We start from the raw sequence: 19,248 nt of genomic DNA on the forward strand, positions 1-19,248 counted from the left end.
GTGCTAAGGAATATGGGACAGACAGAGGGAATGTGGAATGGTCCTGGCTCTTAAGGATATAATTGGAGGCATTAAGTTAGCATACATTGAGAGTCAAGCTAATTAAGTGAGTTTCTTCGTGGGTCTGACAAATAGTTTCCAGGTAGGCTGGAATCAGCAAGAGAGGTTCCATGGAAAAGAGAAACATACACTGGCTGGGGTTTCGGATGTTTAAAATAGGTTGAGGGAAGAGGAGGAAGCAGAAAGACCGGAGTAAGTGTACCACCCGGGATGGGAAGGAGCTGATATATGTGGGTTCCAGTGAGCCAACCCACTGCCCGGTGTCTTGTAACAAATCAGATGAGAAGAAGGTGGGGGGGCACTTATGGAAGGGCCTGGAAGTCCATTGTTTAAGCGAGAAGTTCTCAATCATTTCTCATCTGTGCCCTACTTCACTATAATAATAAAAAAAAAAATGCTATGCTTTCCTCTAATGTTATTTGAAATTTCAAAATAAAATTTCATGTAACTCAAAAGCAAAGGAATATAACATTCCTTTGTTTCCAATGAAAACATACCATCTCCAACAGCTCCTCGCATTCTGATACATGAAGACCATGCTCCCCCCCCCAGGGTAAGATTCACTGGCTGAAGCCTATTGCATTAGCCAATTGTAGGTACCCAAGAAGAAAGGGAGCATGATGGAAAGTGGTTTTTAGGAAAATTAGTCCTGCAGCAGGAAAGGGTCTTCAGGGGTCTGGCTCTGCCCCACCTGAGGACCTGGGGCAGCCCATGGAAACTACTCTGATCTCCTTCCACCCGTAGTGGTTAGGTGGGGAGGGAGAGGCTCCCCATTCTGATAGAGAAAAGCTGTGGAGGTGCCCTGTCTCTCATTAACACCTATAAAGACTGTGATGGTGGAACTTTTCTGGTAAGTGGCTGGTATAGAAATGTGTGATGGAAAGTGAATTTGTAGAATGTGGTCTCACTTCAGCATCTCCTCAGTATTTATGCACATGAGACCTTTCATTTGTGACACCTATTCTGTTCTAAAGAAAGTGCTAAATGAAACACTTAAGACAGCAGTGGAAACTGTTACATTTTTATGTGAAAGCAAGATTCAGTGACTCTGTAAGTAGGTATTTACCTGTATTGTATTAGGTGTTATGGGGAATATGCTTTTAAATGGAGAAATATGTCTGGAATATTTAAGTGACAGTATAAGGAAGAAAGTGATTGTATTATTTAAGGTTCTTTTGGTTGTAAGAGGAAAGGTCAGCTCAGGTTGATTAAGGCAAAAGAAAGACGTAACAAGAGTCCAGGATCTACCCGCTTCAGGACCAGTCCAACAGTGGTATTCAGAGTCTCTCACTCTCTCATATGCTTTGTTCCTTTGTGTTTTTTTTTAAGATTTTAGTTATTTATTTGAGAGAGAACGAATGAGACAGAGAGAGAGCATGAGAGGGGGGAGGGTCAGAGGGAGAAGCAGATTCCCCGCTGAGCAGGGAGCCCGATGTGGGACTCGATCCCTGGACTCCAGGATCATGACCTGAGCCGAAGGCAGTTGCTTAACCAACTGAGCCACCCAGGCGCCCCTGCTTTGTTCCTTTGTATTGGCTTTGTTTTCCAGAAGCCCCTGCTGATAGTGAAAAAGATGACCTCTATTAGCTCTGTGTTTATCCCCTACAGGCTTAGCAGCAACAGTGAAGGAGAACACGTCTCCTCACATTTCTAGAAATAATCTCAGGGAGAAGTCTTAGTGGCTCAGCTCAGTCCTGTTCCCATCTCTTATCCCAGGTGTGGCCAGATGAAAAGCTACAGCGTCCACTGGCCATGGCAATGCAGGAAGGAAGGGACAGCAGAAGGAGCATGGCCAGGCATCACTCAACTGGGGGGCAGTCCCAAATCAAGAGCACTTCACTGTGTGGATCTCCTCCCACTTGCTCCGAGCAAGGCAGTCTTTGGGGCTGCATTTCCTGTAAAATGAGGGTGTTTGTCCTGTGATCTCAACTCCCTTGTAGAAAGCTCTAGGATTCTGGGAAAACTTCTCTGTGTCTTCTAGTACAGAAAGCGTACTTAGGAAGTTGGGACTGGAACGAGCCTTAGCAGATGGATGGGGTTTGAATGGGAAGAGAAGGGAGGACATTTCAGGAAAACCATAAACAGACAGGAGTGATCAGAAGATATGAGTAATAAGCCAAAATGTATTCTAAAAGTTATAAATGCCTAAAATCAGCATCAGAGAGATTAACTGCTCATACATTGCCAAGAGGTAAGACCTGAAATTCTTCTTTAATGCAAGCACTAATGGTGATGTTCTTGGGTGATCGTAAACCCCGTTTGACTTCATGTCTGTGTTCTCTCAGGGCTGGCGCTGTGACAACTGCCGCAGACCAGGGGCTGAACCCGGTCAGGAAGGCTCCACCGGCCACTACAACCAGTACTCGCAAAGATACCATCAGAGAACTAACACTGTACGTGCACCTGCACCTTGAGTGTTTCTCCCCTAAACGCAGTTAGATACCTAGTAGGGAGTCTCCTTCTGTAGGTACCTTTCTTCTGAATGAGCCAAGTGTTCCTTATTGTTAAAAACATCTTTTAAATGCCTTGAGTAGAAGACTGTACCCTGTAACACAATTTAGGTTCAAATTTATCAAAACGTTTGAAGATCTCCTATTGCCCAGTACATTGCTAAGTTCCCGAAGCCAGGAACATTCTCCTGTCTGTAAGCAGTTGTCATCAAAGCCTCTCCGCTTTTATTCCGTACGCCTCACAGGATTTTTTTTTTGGTGTATTTTTCTTCTATTTTAACAGAAGGCTGTTTTTTTTTTCCTTTTTCTGTTTTAACAGAACGTCAACTGCCCCATTGAATGCTTCATGCCTATAGATGTACAGGCTGACAGAGAAGATTCCCGAGAGTAATATTTCGGACCCAGAGGAACAAGCATGGATCTCTGTCAAGGTCCATCCAAACTGGAGTGATGTTAGCAGACCCCATCTTAGAGTGTTTCTCTCTTAAGCCCTTTTGCTCTGGAGTAACTTCTCCAGCTTCAGCTCAACTCACAGCTTCTCCAAGCATCACCCCTGGGAGTGTTTTGAGACTTTTCTCGTAAGTGGGGGCCGTACATTGCCCGTTCTGCTCTGAAGTATTCAATACCGCTCAGTATTTTAAATGGAATGATTCTCACTTGTGATTTGGTTTGGGATTGACAGGGAGCACAGGCGCCAACCAACATAAAGATGCATTGAAATGGTATCCTCTGAAATTTTAAGTAGGAAAGTTACCCAAACACTTCTGCTTCCACTTCACTGGCCTGCGATATTGTAAGAACGGCATGTCCTTGTTACTGTGATATTTAAAATATCCACAGTATTCACCTTTTTCAAATGATTCTAGTAATATCTTTCTCTTATCTGTTATTTATCAATTTTTCCCAGTATTTTTATATGGAAAAAATTGTATTGAAGACATTTAGTATGCAGTTGATAAGAGGAATTTGGTATAATTATGGTTGGTGATTATTTTTTATACTGTATGTGCCAAAGCTTTACTACTGTGGAAAGACAACCGTTTAATAAAAGATTTACATTCCACAACTTGAATGTCGTGGCTTCTTTTTTGCATAAAGAAATTTGGGGGAAAAGAAGATTCCCCATGAATGTTCCTCTTCAATTCAGCAAACATTTGAAAACCTATGATGTGTATAGCTTTCTCCTTGGAGATTTAAGTACAAAATTTTCCAAGTCTGTCACTACAAGAACAGATTCATTCTTGATATTTCATCTCTTCAGTAATAGGGCTAGTTTCATATCTCTGTTTTCCCGGATTTTAGTGGACTCAAATATTGTTGAACTTGGTAGCCAGCTCTTCAGAAGTGGGACTGAAAGAATCTTTTTTTGTTCTATTCCAAACATCATTCCCCCTCCTTCCCTTCTTCCCCTCACTGAATAAACACCTATTCAAAGAGGTTACCTTCTAGGAAGAAAAAAAGATGAGATGTTAAAACAACTTGAATAGCACATCCTAGAGGAGATTTGTCTTAGGGCAATGGTGTGATACAAGAACCTCAACCCCAGGTCCTCTTGATGCCTGCCAGCTGACACTTTCAGGGTGCCCCAGCAGGACAGAGTTTGCAAAACTCCTGATCTACAAAGGACACCTCCTTTTCAATTTAACTTTGGGGAAATGACAAAACTTTGAGATTAAATCTGGCATCTAGAATAGTAAATAATGGCACTGGAGATAGCTGATTTTTAATTAGTAAAAAATTAGTAATTCATAATATACAATATTTTTATACATTATTGTGTAATGGAAAAAATATTTCAATAAACACCTGCCAATGAATATTAAGACTAACTACAAAGAGATTTCCTCAGGATTCATTTGTTTAAAAAAAAAAAAATCTCACATTTGAATTGATTTACAGTTTACAAAATGCCCTAACATTTAGTATCTCATTGGGAGGAGGTTTTGCAGTCTAATTTTATAAAGAATGCAGCTCAGATTAGTTTTCCTTAGCAAGACACAGACCCAAAGCCCAGATTTTTGTTTAACTTTCCTAATCATTCAGCTTTATTAGGCCAGTAATGACCAAGACAGCAGCAGCTCTGTATATGTTTAAAAAAAAAAAAAAATCACAGAAGAAACAGATCGTGGTGATATTATATGACCGTCTCACATGTGTCATCACTAATCACTTAAGAGAAAATGTGATTCAATATAAATCTACACAACATGCAGTGGGAAGTACCACTGAAGATGCAGGCCTGAGAGAAAGCAGGCTGGTCCCCTCGTCTTCATATGTGAAGAGGAGGCCCAGGTAACATGCAGGTGAAGGTCTATACCTCAACTCCATCTTGCTTAAAAGTCTTTATATTTTAAAACATAAGGAAAGAACAGCTATCAGTTGAGAATGTGCTTCAAACCACTTGCCTATCTGCAAACCTAAAACTATCTTCCCAAATGTGAGTTTAAGTAAATCCACTTGGACTGTATTAATTAAATGGAAAGCAAGCCCTTCTGACAATTTATAAATGAAATGTAGAAGACACAAGCTCCACATTTAAGATTTTAACATACACTTTTTCCAGAATGTCTGCTAGATTCTCAAAAGCAGTGTATTAATCTTACAAATTAAACTTTCAATAGTGAACCAGTAACTATATTTAAATAATAAGAACAAATTAAACAAATTTAAACGGTCTTTTATGTTTTGGCATCAAAATGCAAGAATGGTAAAACTTTCTTTTTTTACCATTTCTCAGTAAAATCATTCAAGCATGAGAACCAAGAGGATTTCCAAAGTTCTTTTACAGTTTTTACTGACTCATGATACTTCTTCCCCCGAGAATTCTTAAACAGGCCAAATTGAAAAGGCATAATTAAAAGACCAATCTCGATTCAGGCAAGAAATTGCCAATTGAAGAAAAAATTAGGTAAAACTAGTAAACATATCAGATTTTAAAAAGAAAAATTGTAGATTTGAAGCTTTACTTTGCCTTGCTGCATTCGATTTGTAACAAAATTTGTGTTTTTATAGTTTTCAGTGCTGATGACCTAAGTGAATGATGCAAATTAGTGTGTATAATAATGTCACTATAAGTCTGTGAGGCACACTTTCTAAGGCGGTGAATAAAGAAAAGATCAGGTGGAAATTACAAGTATAGGAAATGACTTTTCTATTTAATTATATTTCCATTGACAATTCTATTCCATTTCTAGTTACATGAAACTCATTAAGGTGATTAAGAAACATCACATCAGCACATTTAAATGCTGAAATTGCTTCCTATTCAGTAAATTCCCATTACTGTGGTAGGGAAAGTGGCAGGCTACAATTAAAAAATCCCATTTTCAGGAAATATATTTCAACCATTAAAAAAAAAAAAGAAGAAGAAGACCACTCTTGGGACTTCTTATGTTTGGGAACATTTACAGATAACCATAAGGGCTGATAAAGCAGAAGCAGCACAAAGATGACCATGCACTACCATGGGTTTTTCAGACTAAGAAAATTCTTTTTAAAGAGTATATGGTGCTATTTTAAATGAAAGTTCGCCACATTGTCTCACTCTGTAGCTTCATTAAAATAAAAGATTAATTTGAATTGCAAACAAAAATCTATATAAATTACAGAGGAAGGAAAGAAAATACTGCAATAAAAGAGCAGAGAAATGGTGCTTCAGCTGAAAGCCAAAAACGTAAATTCCTTTTTTAACATTCCTCAGTAGAGTCAGGTATGAGATATTAAAGCATGTTTTACATTTCCTTGAATTCCTTTTTACTTACTCTTTAGAGACATGTGGGTTTCAACAATCTTGGGAGCCAAATCTCTCTCTAAAATAGCTCTGGTGTGGAGCCCCCAAAGACTCCCAGTTAGTACTGCTTGGAGGCTGTGGGAGGCTGATCGACTGCATCCTGGGCTCACTGGTGCTGGAATCCCATGTCCTGCACGCTGCCCACCACAGCAGGCTCCTTTTACATAAAATACAACGAAGGCCAACGATTCTCCCTTGGCCTTCTCTTTTCTCTCCTCACGTTACGGTACTTTGGAAACTGCCATTTTGTTCCAGAAGGAAACATGGTCTCTGCCAGCAAACCACCGGACAGGACTTTACAATGAAATCTACTGATCTGTATAATTCAGCATTAGTCATAAGATGCTGAGCCAAGCACTGAAAGCTGTATTTGACTCAAAAACATGCCGCCTTGGTGGAGAAATTGAAACCCTCATACATTCTGGTGGAAAAGTAAAATGGTCCAGCTGCTGTGGAAAACAGTTTGGTGGTTCTGCAAAAAGTTAACCCCAGAACTGCCATAGTACCCAGCAATTCCACTCCTAGGTATATACCCTGGAGAACTGAAAACATATGTTCACATAAAAAACTTGTACACACACGTTCATCACACCATTATTCATAATAGCCAAAAGGTGGAAACAACCCGAATGTTTATAAACTGATGAGTAGATAAACAAAATGTGATATATCCGTACAATGGAATACTATTTGACTGTTAAAAGGAATGAAGTTCTGAAACATGCTACAACATAAACCTTGAAAACACTAAGTGAATGAAGTCAGGCACAAAAGGCCACATATCATGAGTCCATTTATATGAAGTGTCCAGAATAGGCAAACCAACAGAGAAAGTAGATTAATGGTTACTAGGGGCGGCGGGGAAGGGAGGAACAGAGAATAACTGCTCATGGGGATGGGCTTTGTTTTGGGGTGATGAAAATGTTCCAGAATTAGGCAGTGGTGATGGTGATATAAATTTGTGAATATATAGCACTTAAAATCACTGACTTGTACACTTTGAAATTGTTAAAATGGTCAATTTTGTTATGTGAATCTTATTTCAATAAAAAAGAAGAAAATGCACTTTACTTACAGAAAGTCTCTGTAATATCCTTTTGTTTAATGGTAAGAAGTGAGGTGTGGGGAAACAGAATAGATGAAAGGTTGAAAGAACTCAGAAATCTCTTGGCTACCTATTCAGAAACTGAAAAAAAACTCCCATAAATATACATTTACTATTTTTTAAGCCATTTCCACGCATTAATATCCTCCTCCACTACCTCCCATGCTTCCATATACACCAAAGCATTATGAATAATGACTAGCATTTTTTAAAAGATTTATTTGAAAGAGAGAGAGCACAAGCAGAAGGGGCAGGGAGAGGGAGAGAGAATCTCAAGCAGATTCTGCGCTGAGCATGAAGCCTCACACAGGGCTCGATCTCACAACCGTGAGATCACGATCTGAGCCAAAACCAAGAGTCAGACGCCTAACCCAACTGTGCCAGCCAGGCGACCCTAGCATTTTTTACTAATGGTATTTTTTGTTCCGGATGGTGTCCTAAGTGTTCTTACAAACTTTGTCTCATCTACTCCTCATACCAACCCTACAAGGTGGGTACTGTTATCATCATCAGTTTACAAACAGAAAGTGAGGGAAATGCTGAGTGAACAACCTAACATCACGCAGCTCCTAGGTAGCAGAGTTGGGACTTGAACCTGAAAAACTAGTTTCCTGTGGTTTTAACCAGAAGTGCTTTTAACAGAGAACTACTCACCCTCTCCAGGAGCAAATCCATCCCTATTTTATAGGTGAGGAAACAAACTGCAAGAGGTCAAACAACATGCCCAAGATCACCCAACCGATGAGAGGCAACACAAGTTAGTGATTTTCATAAAAGGCACAAGGTTGTTTTCTGGAGGGAAAAATGGGAAAATAATCCGGAAGAGGCGTATCAATGGGCATGGGAGCTACTGGCAAAGTTATCTTTCTTGGCCTGGCTAGAGGCGACGTAGGTGTTTGTTTACAAATTATTATTATTTTTTAAGATTTTATTTATTTGACAGAGAGAGACACAGCGAGAGAGGGAACACAAGCAGGGGGAGTGGGAGAGGGAGAAGCAGGCTTCCCGCGGAGCAGGGAGCCCAATGCGGGGCTCAATCGGAGGACCCCGGGATCATGACCTGAGCCGAAGGCAGATGCCCAATGACTGAGCCACTCAGGCGCCCCTACAAATTATTCTTTAAACTGTAGGTGTTTTATGCACTTTCCACAGGCATGACTTATAATTTATTTTTAAAAATGAATTTGTTCCTAGTAGACCACATTGCATACAGCTTCTACTTGAGGAGAGATAAACTCAGGAGAAATGGCAAGAGGTATGTGAAGTAAAGGTTAACAGAAACCTTGGAAAGCTTGTCTTAAAAAACAACAAAGCCTAAGAGAAAATGTCTGTCTCTAACACAGAATTGAAAAGTCTAGGAATCGACATTATGGGGGCTTTGAAGGGTAGGAATGGGGAAATGTTCATTAAGCAGGTGAAGTTCCTATTACAGGAGAAATATAGCTATCAATTTAAAGCAATGGTATAAAAGGAATAAAAAGTGGTTCAAACTATAGGATGGTAGAAATAGGGTCCAAATATATCAATAATTGAAATGAATATAAATAAGCTGAGTTGGCAAGTTGCATTAAAAACAAAAACAGATTCCAGATATACCTGCACCTAAAGCATAAGAGCACCAAAGAATGAAAAGCGGTATTAGACATAATATAAACCAAAAAAGAGCTAGTCTAGCTATGTTCATATTAGATAAAATAATTTTATCTAAGACAAAAATTGTTAGTAGGATTGGAGTACATAAAATCACTATGAAAAGTACTTTTTTAGCTTCAAATATACATGAAGCACATTTATAAATCTGCAGGGAGAAACTCGTAAACTCATCTTCACAGAGGGAGGTTTCAATCCATCTTTCTCTACTGTTGATAGGTCAAACTTAAATCATTAAGCTACAACTATCAGTTTAAAAGAAATAAAGGAACAGAGCCACAAATGAAATAAAATGACATTACAGGAATGCAGTAACAAAATTCAGAATATTGGAAACTCTATGGAACCAAAAATCTGGTATCTTCAATAATTGACCGCAAAAAATAAATAAATAAATAAATAATAAAGGAGGAATCAGTCAACTAAGTGACTTGAGATGCACCAGGCAAATGCAATGTGTGTCTCAGGCTTGGATCTTATTACCAACAAACTCTTTGGGAAAAAAAAAAAAAGCCAATGTGGAAGATCTGGACAATGACTGGGTATTTGATATTAATAACTGTTATGCCTTTCAGTGTGATACTTGAAGTATGATTATGTATTTTTTTAAATAAACTTTTTATTTTCTAATACTTGGGATTTACAGAAAAAATTTGTGAAGATGGTAGAGTTCCCATATGCCCTACACCTGGTTTCTCCTTTTATCATCATTTGTTACCATTAATGAATCAACATTGATCCATAATAACTAAAGTACATACTTCATTGGGACTTTTTACCCGGCATCCTTTTTCTGTTCAAGAAGTCTATCCTGGAGACATTACGTTTAGTCGACATGTATCCTTAGTCTCCTCTACATTGATGTTCTCAGACCTTCCTTGTTTTTCATGATCTTGACAGTTTTCAGTACTGGTATTTTATAGAATGTCCTTCAACTGGGAGTTGCCTGATGCTTCTCCTATGACTAAACTGGGGTTGTAGATTTTTGGAAAGAAGACCAAAGAGGTCAAATGCCATTCCCCTTTGGAGGTACATACTATCAACATGACATGCTTCTTAAACCCTCATCACCTGGCTGAGGTGCTATTGGTCAGGTCTCTCCACTGCAGCTACTCCTTTATCCCCCTTTCAATGCTACACACCTTGGAAAGAAGTCACTATGCACAGCCTACACTTAAGGGGTGGGGAGTTATGCTCATCTTCTTGAAAGTGGAATATCCATATAAATTACTTAAAATTCTGCACAGACTGATTCTCCATTTATTTATTCAATCCTTTATTAGGTCAGCCATGACCTCAGATATTTCATAGATTGGGTTACATTACTTTGTTGCTCAAATGATTCCAGCTTTGGCTATTGGGAATCCTTTCAGTTGGCTCCCATGTCCTTTGACATACTCCCATGATGTGCTTGTTTTTAAAGTCCTTCCTTACTTTCTGGCACTGTAAGGTGCTCCAGGCATCTCATCTCATATTATTTCCTACCCCAGTCCTAGAATCAGCTATGCCTCCAAGGAGTCCTGAATCCTTTTACTTGAGTGGCATTAGAAACCAAGAACCTGGCCCTAGGTATGCTCACTGCTATCGAGGTATCATTATTTCTTGGCTCTCTCAGCAGGTAGGCATGATTATATATTTCAAAAAGTAAGTACACTACTTTAAAAATTCGAGTTACTTTAACTAAAATATTTACAGAGGAAATACCTATACTGTGCTTCAAAATAATCAGTGTTGAGGAGTGGTAAGTGGGGAAACAGTAGATAAAACTAGTGATCATGAGTTGTACTTGGATGACAGGTACAGTTTAAGTAATTTAATTGTGTCCATCCCAAAACTTCCATAAAAAAAGACCCTTTAAAAATTCAGAAAAATATTACTATATGCCAACAATCTTGAAAACTGAGACAATATGGTCAAATTCCTAGGAGAAAAAAATATACTTTGCTAGAATTGACTTAAGAAAAAAAAAATTAAGAAAAGGAAACAGTGACTAGAAATTTTCCTATGATATTCATGTGTTCCTAATTCTCTTAAGGATAGAGGAGAATGTATTGGATTAACCCTCCTACAGATAGTTATGAACATGGGACAAAAATGTTACAAAATCTACTTGAAACCACTGGAGAGCAACCAAAAGATGGTGGAAACCAGACAGGATCAACCTTCAAAGGGAAAGGAGATATGACAAATCTCCACAAATTGATCTATGGATTCAATGCAAGTCCAATCAACATCCCAAAAAATTTTTTTCTAGAAATAGACTAGTTAGTTCTAAAGTTTATATGGAAATGCCGAAGCCCTGGAATAGCCAAAACAACTTTTAAAAAGGACAAAGATGAAGGACTCCCATGATCTGATTTCAAAATTTTACTATAAAGCTACAATTTTCAAGACAGCATGGTACTGGCATTAGGACAAACATAACTATGGAACAGAACAGAGTCCAGAAATAGACCCATTGCAAATAATGGTTAACTGAGCAAACAGGCAATCCAACAGTTTTTTCAAATGATGGTGAAACACCTGGATAAATGTATGGAAAGAAAGTGAAACTTGACCCATACATCACACTAAAATTCAAACAAATCTCAAACTTTTGCTTAGAAAGGAGACAACCAAGCTTTTTAGAACTCTGACTAAAAGCAAAGCTGCATGAGTGGAATCCCCTAGGAGAAAACCAGGGAGACTGCAGGATGCTTATGCTATCTAACTCCAGGGTCTGCTCAGTTTCCCTGGCTTATTTGCTGATTTTTAGATGTTTCACACAGGCAATGTTTTGGGATAAGCTGAGCTCCAGGAGGCAAGGATGTTCCTGTATTTCTTACACACAAATATTTGTGGGTAATGTTTGTATGCTAGACAGCCTATAACTTTAAGAAATTAAATACAACCAAAAGCTATGGATCCAAGATGACTAAGACTTAATGTTTTATTTTTTAAAAAAAGACAGTCAAAATGTCACATGTGATTTTTCACCTACACATAAGCAAACCATAAAATACTGTGCAATGAAATCAGTGATGAAAGAGCCGAAGATTCGTATGAGCAAGGATTATTCCCAGTTCATCGCAAGCCTCAATCACAACTTTGTCAGCAGCAGAACCAGAAGGAGCAGCAATGTAGGCCACACCACTCTGAGGGAAGAAGAGACACTGACTTTCAAAACACAATTTTAGGTTAAGACATGCCAAAATCAAAATCCCCCTCTAGAAAGCATAAGCTAATAATGATTTACAGTGCAGAGTGATTCACTCAGTCAAAACAGGAAAATAATAGGATTTGGGTTATTCATACATCAAACGGAAAAGTAAAATAATTAAATATTACTGACATATCATACTGCTGTAACCTGGATGTAGAATTCACAGAATTTAAACAGAAGCACGATTTCTGAAATAGTTTTTTTAAAAAAGATTTATTTTTCTGAGAGAGAGAGAAAAAACACACAAGCAGAGGGAGATGGAGAAGCAGATCATTCCCCTCCCCGCCCCCCACTAGCTAAGCAGGGAGCTTGATGTGGGGCTGGATCCCAGAGTCCTGGGATCTGAAGGCAGAAGCTTAACCAACTGAGCCACCCAGGCATCCCTGAAATAGTTTTTACATAATAATCAATTCTATGCAAATGCACATCAATTCCATACTTACCCTTTTAGCTCTGTCTACATTATCCCTGAAAGGAAAAAAGGCATCAGAGCTGACAGAAACTTCACTAAGTTTGTCAACCCATTTCTTCTTCTCTTCTTCAGTTAGTAATTCAGGCACTTCCTCAAACAATGCCTTCCACTTTATCAAATCTTCATCCTAAGAGTAGAGGGTGGAGAAAGGAGAGTAAAATTTTGGGCATGATCTTTAGTACTTTCTGATGCAAATCAGAATGCCAGAAAGCACTTGGGCATTTCCCCCAGGATTTAATTACAATGGCTCATTCCAGTTTACATATATCTCTAGAATCTTTTTTTTTTTTTTGGATGCTTTTAACATTTCATTAAGAAAAGTAATTCTAAAGTGTACCAAATAAAGATTATACCATTTACTTTGTAAATCAGTTTATTTTAAATATATTTTGTTTTTTAATCTCTGCCTAAGTGAGATCTACTTTATATCCCTGTGTCAAAGCAAGCAAACAGATGATGATGGATGTTCCAGAACTGTATTTACACAGCCTCAAGTCTACAGTCAGTCTTTTTTTTTTTTTTTAAGATTTTATTTATTTGTTTATTAGAGAGTGAGCCAGAGAGAAACAGCATGAGAGGGGAGAGGGTCAGAGGGAGAAGCAGGCTCCCCGCTGAGCCGGGAGCCCCATGTGGGACTCGATCCCAGGACTCCGGGATCATGACCTGAGCCGAAGGCAGTCGCTTAACCAACTGAGCCACTCAGGCGCCCAAGTCTATAGTCAGTCTTAACAGACGAATCAAGATATGATTCATGGTATTCATATTTTAAAAAAGGTGCTTCCACTTTGGATGATTTTTTGGCTTAAACAATGTACTTTTAACTCTTGTTCACATACATATAAAGCTTCTTCCAGAACTATGAGCAGGATTTTGCTAGGTAATATTAAACAGGAAATACAAATATTAAAGTAAAAAAAGAAAGGCTTATATGTTAAGTACTTTATGGTTATAAGGCATATTCTTCAATGACATTTATTATGTCATGGATTCCTGTCCCTGAATTTGTAGACAAGGTAGTTTGGTCAACTCACCCCCTCAGAAGACCATCGAGAATCTGATTACCAGACTTCTCTCTTTTGTTTTCCATATAGGATTAAGCACTTTCTATGTCCAAAAATGGGGCTGAATTCTGTAATTTTGGTAGGCTACTTGATAGTTGTAATTTTACTGCTCTCATATACCTTCTTTAAAACCGAAGACATTAAAGAACACAAAATGTAACAAAAATATACAGTTGTTAAAGGCACTGGTAGAAAATGTGGGGGGAGAAGACCCTGATTACCTATCAGATAATTTTTATTTCATGTTGAATACACACCTATCATGTAGCAAGCATCATGCTTGGCACTGTGACAGAAACATCAAGATAGGTGACAAAAGAGCCCCTGCCATCAAAAGCTCAAAATCAACAGGGGAAGTACAAACATATAAAACTAAACCAATGGTTATAATTTAAAAAGACAGGGAAGGTCTGTGGGGTCAGAAAGGGATGAAAAACTGTGAACAAAGTTAAAGGCCAGACAATGAAGAATTGTTAAGAAGTTTAGAATTACAATTTTAGACAATGTAAAATTTCAAGAAAAATACCATTTTCTCTCAGCAGTGATGAAGGTAGTCTGTTACAGAAAAAGGTGAGCATACCAGTATACTCTACCCACAAACCCAATGACAAGACTTTTACCTCGCCAATGGTTCCAGTAACATACTGATCAATGGCATTGGAGATTTCTGCTCTCTTCACTCCAGTTTTAAACTTCATTGAAAGCACCTGTGGATGATGTCTAAGCCACCAATAGTTTGCTTTATCCCCTGCAAGGCGTGTGCAGTGTATTCGAGACTGCTGTCCTGCTCCAATGCCAATAACCTGAAGAACATGAACAGTAAGATGACTATCTCTTCCAACAACATATTTTTCTTAACAGATCTTTTGTGCATATTTCCTAAAATCTATCAATTTTGGTGGAAAAAGTATCAGGCCAAAATATAATTTTAAGTCATTAAAAGGTAAGGGTAAAAGTCTGTAACTACTATTTATACATTTTACCTCTTCAGTGACATTTGAAGTATGGCTACTAATACTCTGGAAGTTTCTAGAACTCCTGGACATCAGTAGTGAAGTTAGTTTTACTGGAACTTCTTAGAACCTGAGTCAAAGGAGACCAGTAGCCACAATCTCCTAAGTTTTCATTATTAGAGACATGAGATCTTTTAACAATTGACAATCAGGGGCACCTGGGTGGCTCAGTTGGTTAAACGTCTGCTTTCGGCTCAGGTCACGATCCCAGGGTTCTGGGATCAAGCCCTGCATTGATCCCTGCTCAGCGGGAAGCCTGCTTCTCCCTCTCCCTCTGCCCCTGCTTGTGTCCCTCTCTCGCTGTCTCTCTCAAGTCAAATAAATAAATAAAATCTTTAAAACAAACAAAAAACAATTGACAATCAACTAAAATTCCGAATTTCAGAGAGTCTTCCAGGTCACATGCTAATTAATATCCACACTTTCTCTCCCCGACTTATGGGCCAAATAATTTAACAAATGCTAAGAGAAGAGTTCAAGACACTGTGAAAAGGGCTCCCAATGCTGCTGAAGCTACGGTAAAACCAGAACCAGGTTAGTCCAGAGTTAGAAGAGGCCCCAGTGATGAGCTAGCTTAGTCCTGCATTCTATGGCTCAGCGCACTAGGAAATGGTCCTGCATTCTATGGCTCAGCGCACTAGGAAACAAGTTAAATACCTTGCTTAATTAACGTCAGCAACAAACGTTCAATATCTTGATTGTGGTAGTGGTCACATAACTTGGGATATGTGTTTTGGGAAATTTGGGAAATTTATACATAATTTGGGAAAACTTCAAAACTTGAAACTTAAAAAGAGTGAATTTTATTGTATATAAATTATGTCTCAGTAAACCAGATTTTAAAAGATCACATTAACTTGTGGTCTACAGATTCTTGGTAAAGTAACCTTAGAAATATATGTGAAAATACCCAACAAGCTGCAAAAACACTGAGTAATGGGTGGCAGTAACATTCTTTACTGTCTTCACCAGAAATACCACACCAATCAGGAGGAGGGGAGTGAATAAACTAGTTTTATAGCAGCTATTAGAGTCCCACTAATCCAAATGTGTCAACTCAGTCTGAGCCAAGAAGCAATATGACCAATTTTAATACGTTGTTCCAAAGACAGTTTGTGATCATCACTAGCTTTAACAGTCCCCTACGTTACTGAGTAAATATTGACAAACCCAGAAGAGAAAGAGTGGGCAGATTTTCCTTTCCAAGCAGTCTAGGACCTGAGGGATGAGTATCATTTTGTAAAACAACAGTCTGCCCCAAGTGGGTCTGAGAGTTTGGTTACCTGACCATTCTTGGCATAGCACACGGAGTTAGACTGCGTGTACTTCACAGCAATGGTGGCTACAATGAGGTCTCTGAGCGCAAACTCTGGCAACTGAAAAAACACAGGATGGTCAACTGCATCAGACTTTTATAACTCCGTTTAAGCATCTTACATGTTACTTATTTTAACACACCTATAATATAGTTGTATCTCTCAAAGAACAAAATGAAATGAACCGTTCATAGGAAACTCTACTGTAGTTTTACTGAAAACAACAATCAACATTCAACATATTTGTCGTGGAACTCAGCAGTGCCTAATGCATCACAGACTCAGACTAATGCCATTTGCAGCGACTCAGGCTTAAGCCTATTTACACACCACACTAGTTACAAAATACCATATCCACCCCAAACTGACAAATAATAACTTTTTTCAACCACAGAACCAAGAAACATATATGCAAACATGATAAAATTTATGTTCAGAAAAAACACTGAGAATAATTTTCACAGACATTACAAACAACTGTGATGCCCATATACAGCCAAGGCTGTTCAGGAAAAAACAAATTAGGATCATTTTCTGCTCTGTCTAGAAATTCTAAGTAGAAACTATTCAAAAATACTTGTGATGATAAATTAGACCTCATCAAAATTAAAACTTCTGTTCTGCAAAAAAAAACCTGTATTAAGAGGATAAAAAGACAAGCTACAGACTGGGGGAAAATATTTGCAAACCACATATCTGAAAAAGAACCAGTATCTAAAATACGTAAAGACCTCTCAAAACTCAGTGACAAAAGCAATCTAATTAGAAAATGGGCAAAACACATCAAGAGACATATCATTAAAAAGGATACACAGAAGGCAAATAAATACAAAAAAACACCCTTCATTAGCCACTAGAAAATGCTAACTAAAATCATGAGATACTGCCACATACCTACCTAAAGAAAAGAGACAACACTAAAAGCTAGTAAGAATGCAGAGACCTGGATCACTCATATGTTGCTGGTGTAAAATGTAAAATGGCACAGGCTCTCTGGAAAAGTTTGGCAGTTTAAAATACTAAATATACAACCATGATACACCCAGCAGCCACCAATTACACTCCTGGGCCTTAATAACAGAGAAATGAAAACTTATATTCACAAAAAACCCATTCATGAATGTACACTGAATGAAAATTATAAAAGGGGGAACAGATTAGATGTTACCCAAGGTTAAGGAGGCGGTGGAGGGAGGAGGGAAATGAGTGTCATTATAAGAGGGCAACACGAGGGATCCTCATGGTCATGGAAATGTTCTTTCTGTGCCTTAACTGCATCACTATCATTATCATGTACTATAGTTTTGCAAGACATTACCACCAGGGGAAATGGGGCAAAGGGTACACAGGAATTCTTAACAGTGCATGTTGAACCTGCAATTTTCATTCTGATCTCAAAACTGAAAGCTCAATCAAAAAACACTATTAGAATTTCTTAAGAATCTGTTATTCTAAGATAGTATTAATGTAGTATATCCTTTCTTATCTGTATCTGCTGTTTAAGATACCAACTATACATTTTATTCTTTTAGTTCTAAGAAAGATTAATAACATAAACCAGCTTTCCTACAGGTCTGCCTTGAAATGCAACCCTGGTATTCTGAGTTAGGATCAAGAAATATGAGACATTTCAAGGGGGGGGATGGGGTGGGTGTTGGAATGAGGGACACAAATAGTTAAAACAAAGCATTATTTAAGAAAAATGGAAGAGAAAATAATTCAAGCATGTTCGCTAATGCTTAATACACACTCCTGCTTCTCCCACTGTTCTGATACCTAAAAGGATTTTGAGGCTGACATGTTAACAAAACACTGCTTTAAAAGAAAAGGGGAATCTAAAGAAAGATAAAACCATCACTCTTATGCTTGAGCTTCCAAATTTCTAATTAAAAATACATATGAAACAAGTAGAGAAAATTTTAGATAAAAAATGAATTAAAACCATACCTCACTCCTTGTAAAAAAACATCCAAGTTAGCACAGCCAGGGGCACAAAACCTATCAAATACTGCTAAATTATTAGTCAGTCCAATACCTATAAACCTACAAGGAAAACTTAGAAAAGTAAGAGCTTCAATAGTTAGGCAGACCTATCAACATAGGTACCATGTAATCTAGGTCAATACTGTTTCAGTATTTTAAAAGATAAACTAACCAGCCAGATTAATAAAGTGTTAAAAAAAGGGGGGGGCCTCATATTACTGTGAGCTGCTTACATACAGTAAGTAACATTGGTACAAAACACAGCTTCCATCTGGAAATCCCAGTACCTTATAGCCTTGACCAAAGGAGTAGACTGCAATGAATTTAAAGGTATTTCTACACGTGATGCCTACCATGTTCCTTTATACTTCAGGGCACCATTAATTTTCAAAAATAAAAATGTAAGAATATCTATTAAATCAACAAAGATAACGTCTTCATCACCATACAGTTATTAACAGATTGAACTATTCCGATAAAGGTTTTAAAGCTTATTTTCAGCAATTCTACTTAAAGATGATGAAAACAAATACACCTCCCCATTTTCTATTTCTGTTACAAGGAATGACTCGTTCACAGACCAACCCTTTTCTAGGAACAAACAGAAAAGCTCAACACCAAAGTAGTAAAATAGCAAGTACTGAGAGGCAAAGATCCCAGAGATAAAGGAAGTAAGAAGAAATGAGCGTGACCATCTATGCTTTTCGCCTCAAAGCATTTTCCAACTTGCAAGGCAATAAGCTAAATGGTAAAGGAACTGAGCACAACTCCTGGCAGTGTTACAGGACTAAGTGGCAAAAATGGAGTTCAGAGTACACCTAGTGACACCAGCAGACACTAGTGCTTTCAGCAAAATAGGGGTGAACCATACACAGACCAGTCCTCACAAAGACTTAAGCCCAGATTCAAAAGAGCTTAATTCCTGCCAGGATAAAAATGATCTGACTGCCACCTAATCTGCCTGCCAAAAGAAGTCAGATCTTTCTGGAAGGAAAAAACACACCATCCAGACACTCAAAATACCTCTACGCTTTTTTCACATTCAATGCTCAGCATTCAATCAAAAAATACCAGACATACCAGCAGACAAGACCACAAAACAATGTAAGCTACACATCTTAAGTATGGCGGGGGGGGGGGGGGGGG

At 38.2% G+C, this 19,248-nt stretch overlaps 2 protein-coding genes across 14 annotated transcripts in view; one reads left to right on the forward strand and one right to left on the reverse strand.

The window, feature by feature from the left end:
• Positions 1–3,576, forward strand: part of FN1 (fibronectin 1) — a 67,102-nt gene extending 63,526 nt beyond the window's left edge. For all 12 annotated transcript variants that reach the window (XM_032402709.1, XM_032402637.1, XM_032402642.1 and 9 more), the window contains 2 exons: positions 2,346–2,453; positions 2,830–3,576. In XM_032402709.1, the coding sequence (XP_032258600.1) occupies positions 2,346–2,453; positions 2,830–2,901 (180 nt within the window). In that variant the 3' untranslated portion in view covers positions 2,902–3,576. The remainder of the gene's footprint in view (positions 1–2,345; positions 2,454–2,829) is intronic.
• An 8,383-nt stretch (positions 3,577–11,959) lies between these two features.
• Positions 11,960–19,248, reverse strand: part of ATIC (5-aminoimidazole-4-carboxamide ribonucleotide formyltransferase/IMP cyclohydrolase) — a 28,211-nt gene continuing 20,922 nt past the window's right edge. For both annotated transcript variants that reach the window (XM_032402740.1, XM_032402750.1), the window contains exons 13-16: positions 16,087–16,179; positions 14,411–14,593; positions 12,701–12,856; positions 11,960–12,189 (exon numbers count right to left, since the gene is read on the reverse strand). In XM_032402740.1, the coding sequence (XP_032258631.1) occupies positions 12,070–12,189; positions 12,701–12,856; positions 14,411–14,593; positions 16,087–16,179 (552 nt within the window). In that variant the 3' untranslated portion in view covers positions 11,960–12,069. The remainder of the gene's footprint in view (positions 12,190–12,700; positions 12,857–14,410; positions 14,594–16,086; positions 16,180–19,248) is intronic.

The sequence above is a fragment of the Phoca vitulina genome, unplaced genomic scaffold (assembly GCF_004348235.1).
Source record: "Phoca vitulina isolate PV1807 unplaced genomic scaffold, GSC_HSeal_1.0 scaffold1, whole genome shotgun sequence".
Taxonomy (NCBI): domain Eukaryota; kingdom Metazoa; phylum Chordata; class Mammalia; order Carnivora; family Phocidae; genus Phoca; species Phoca vitulina.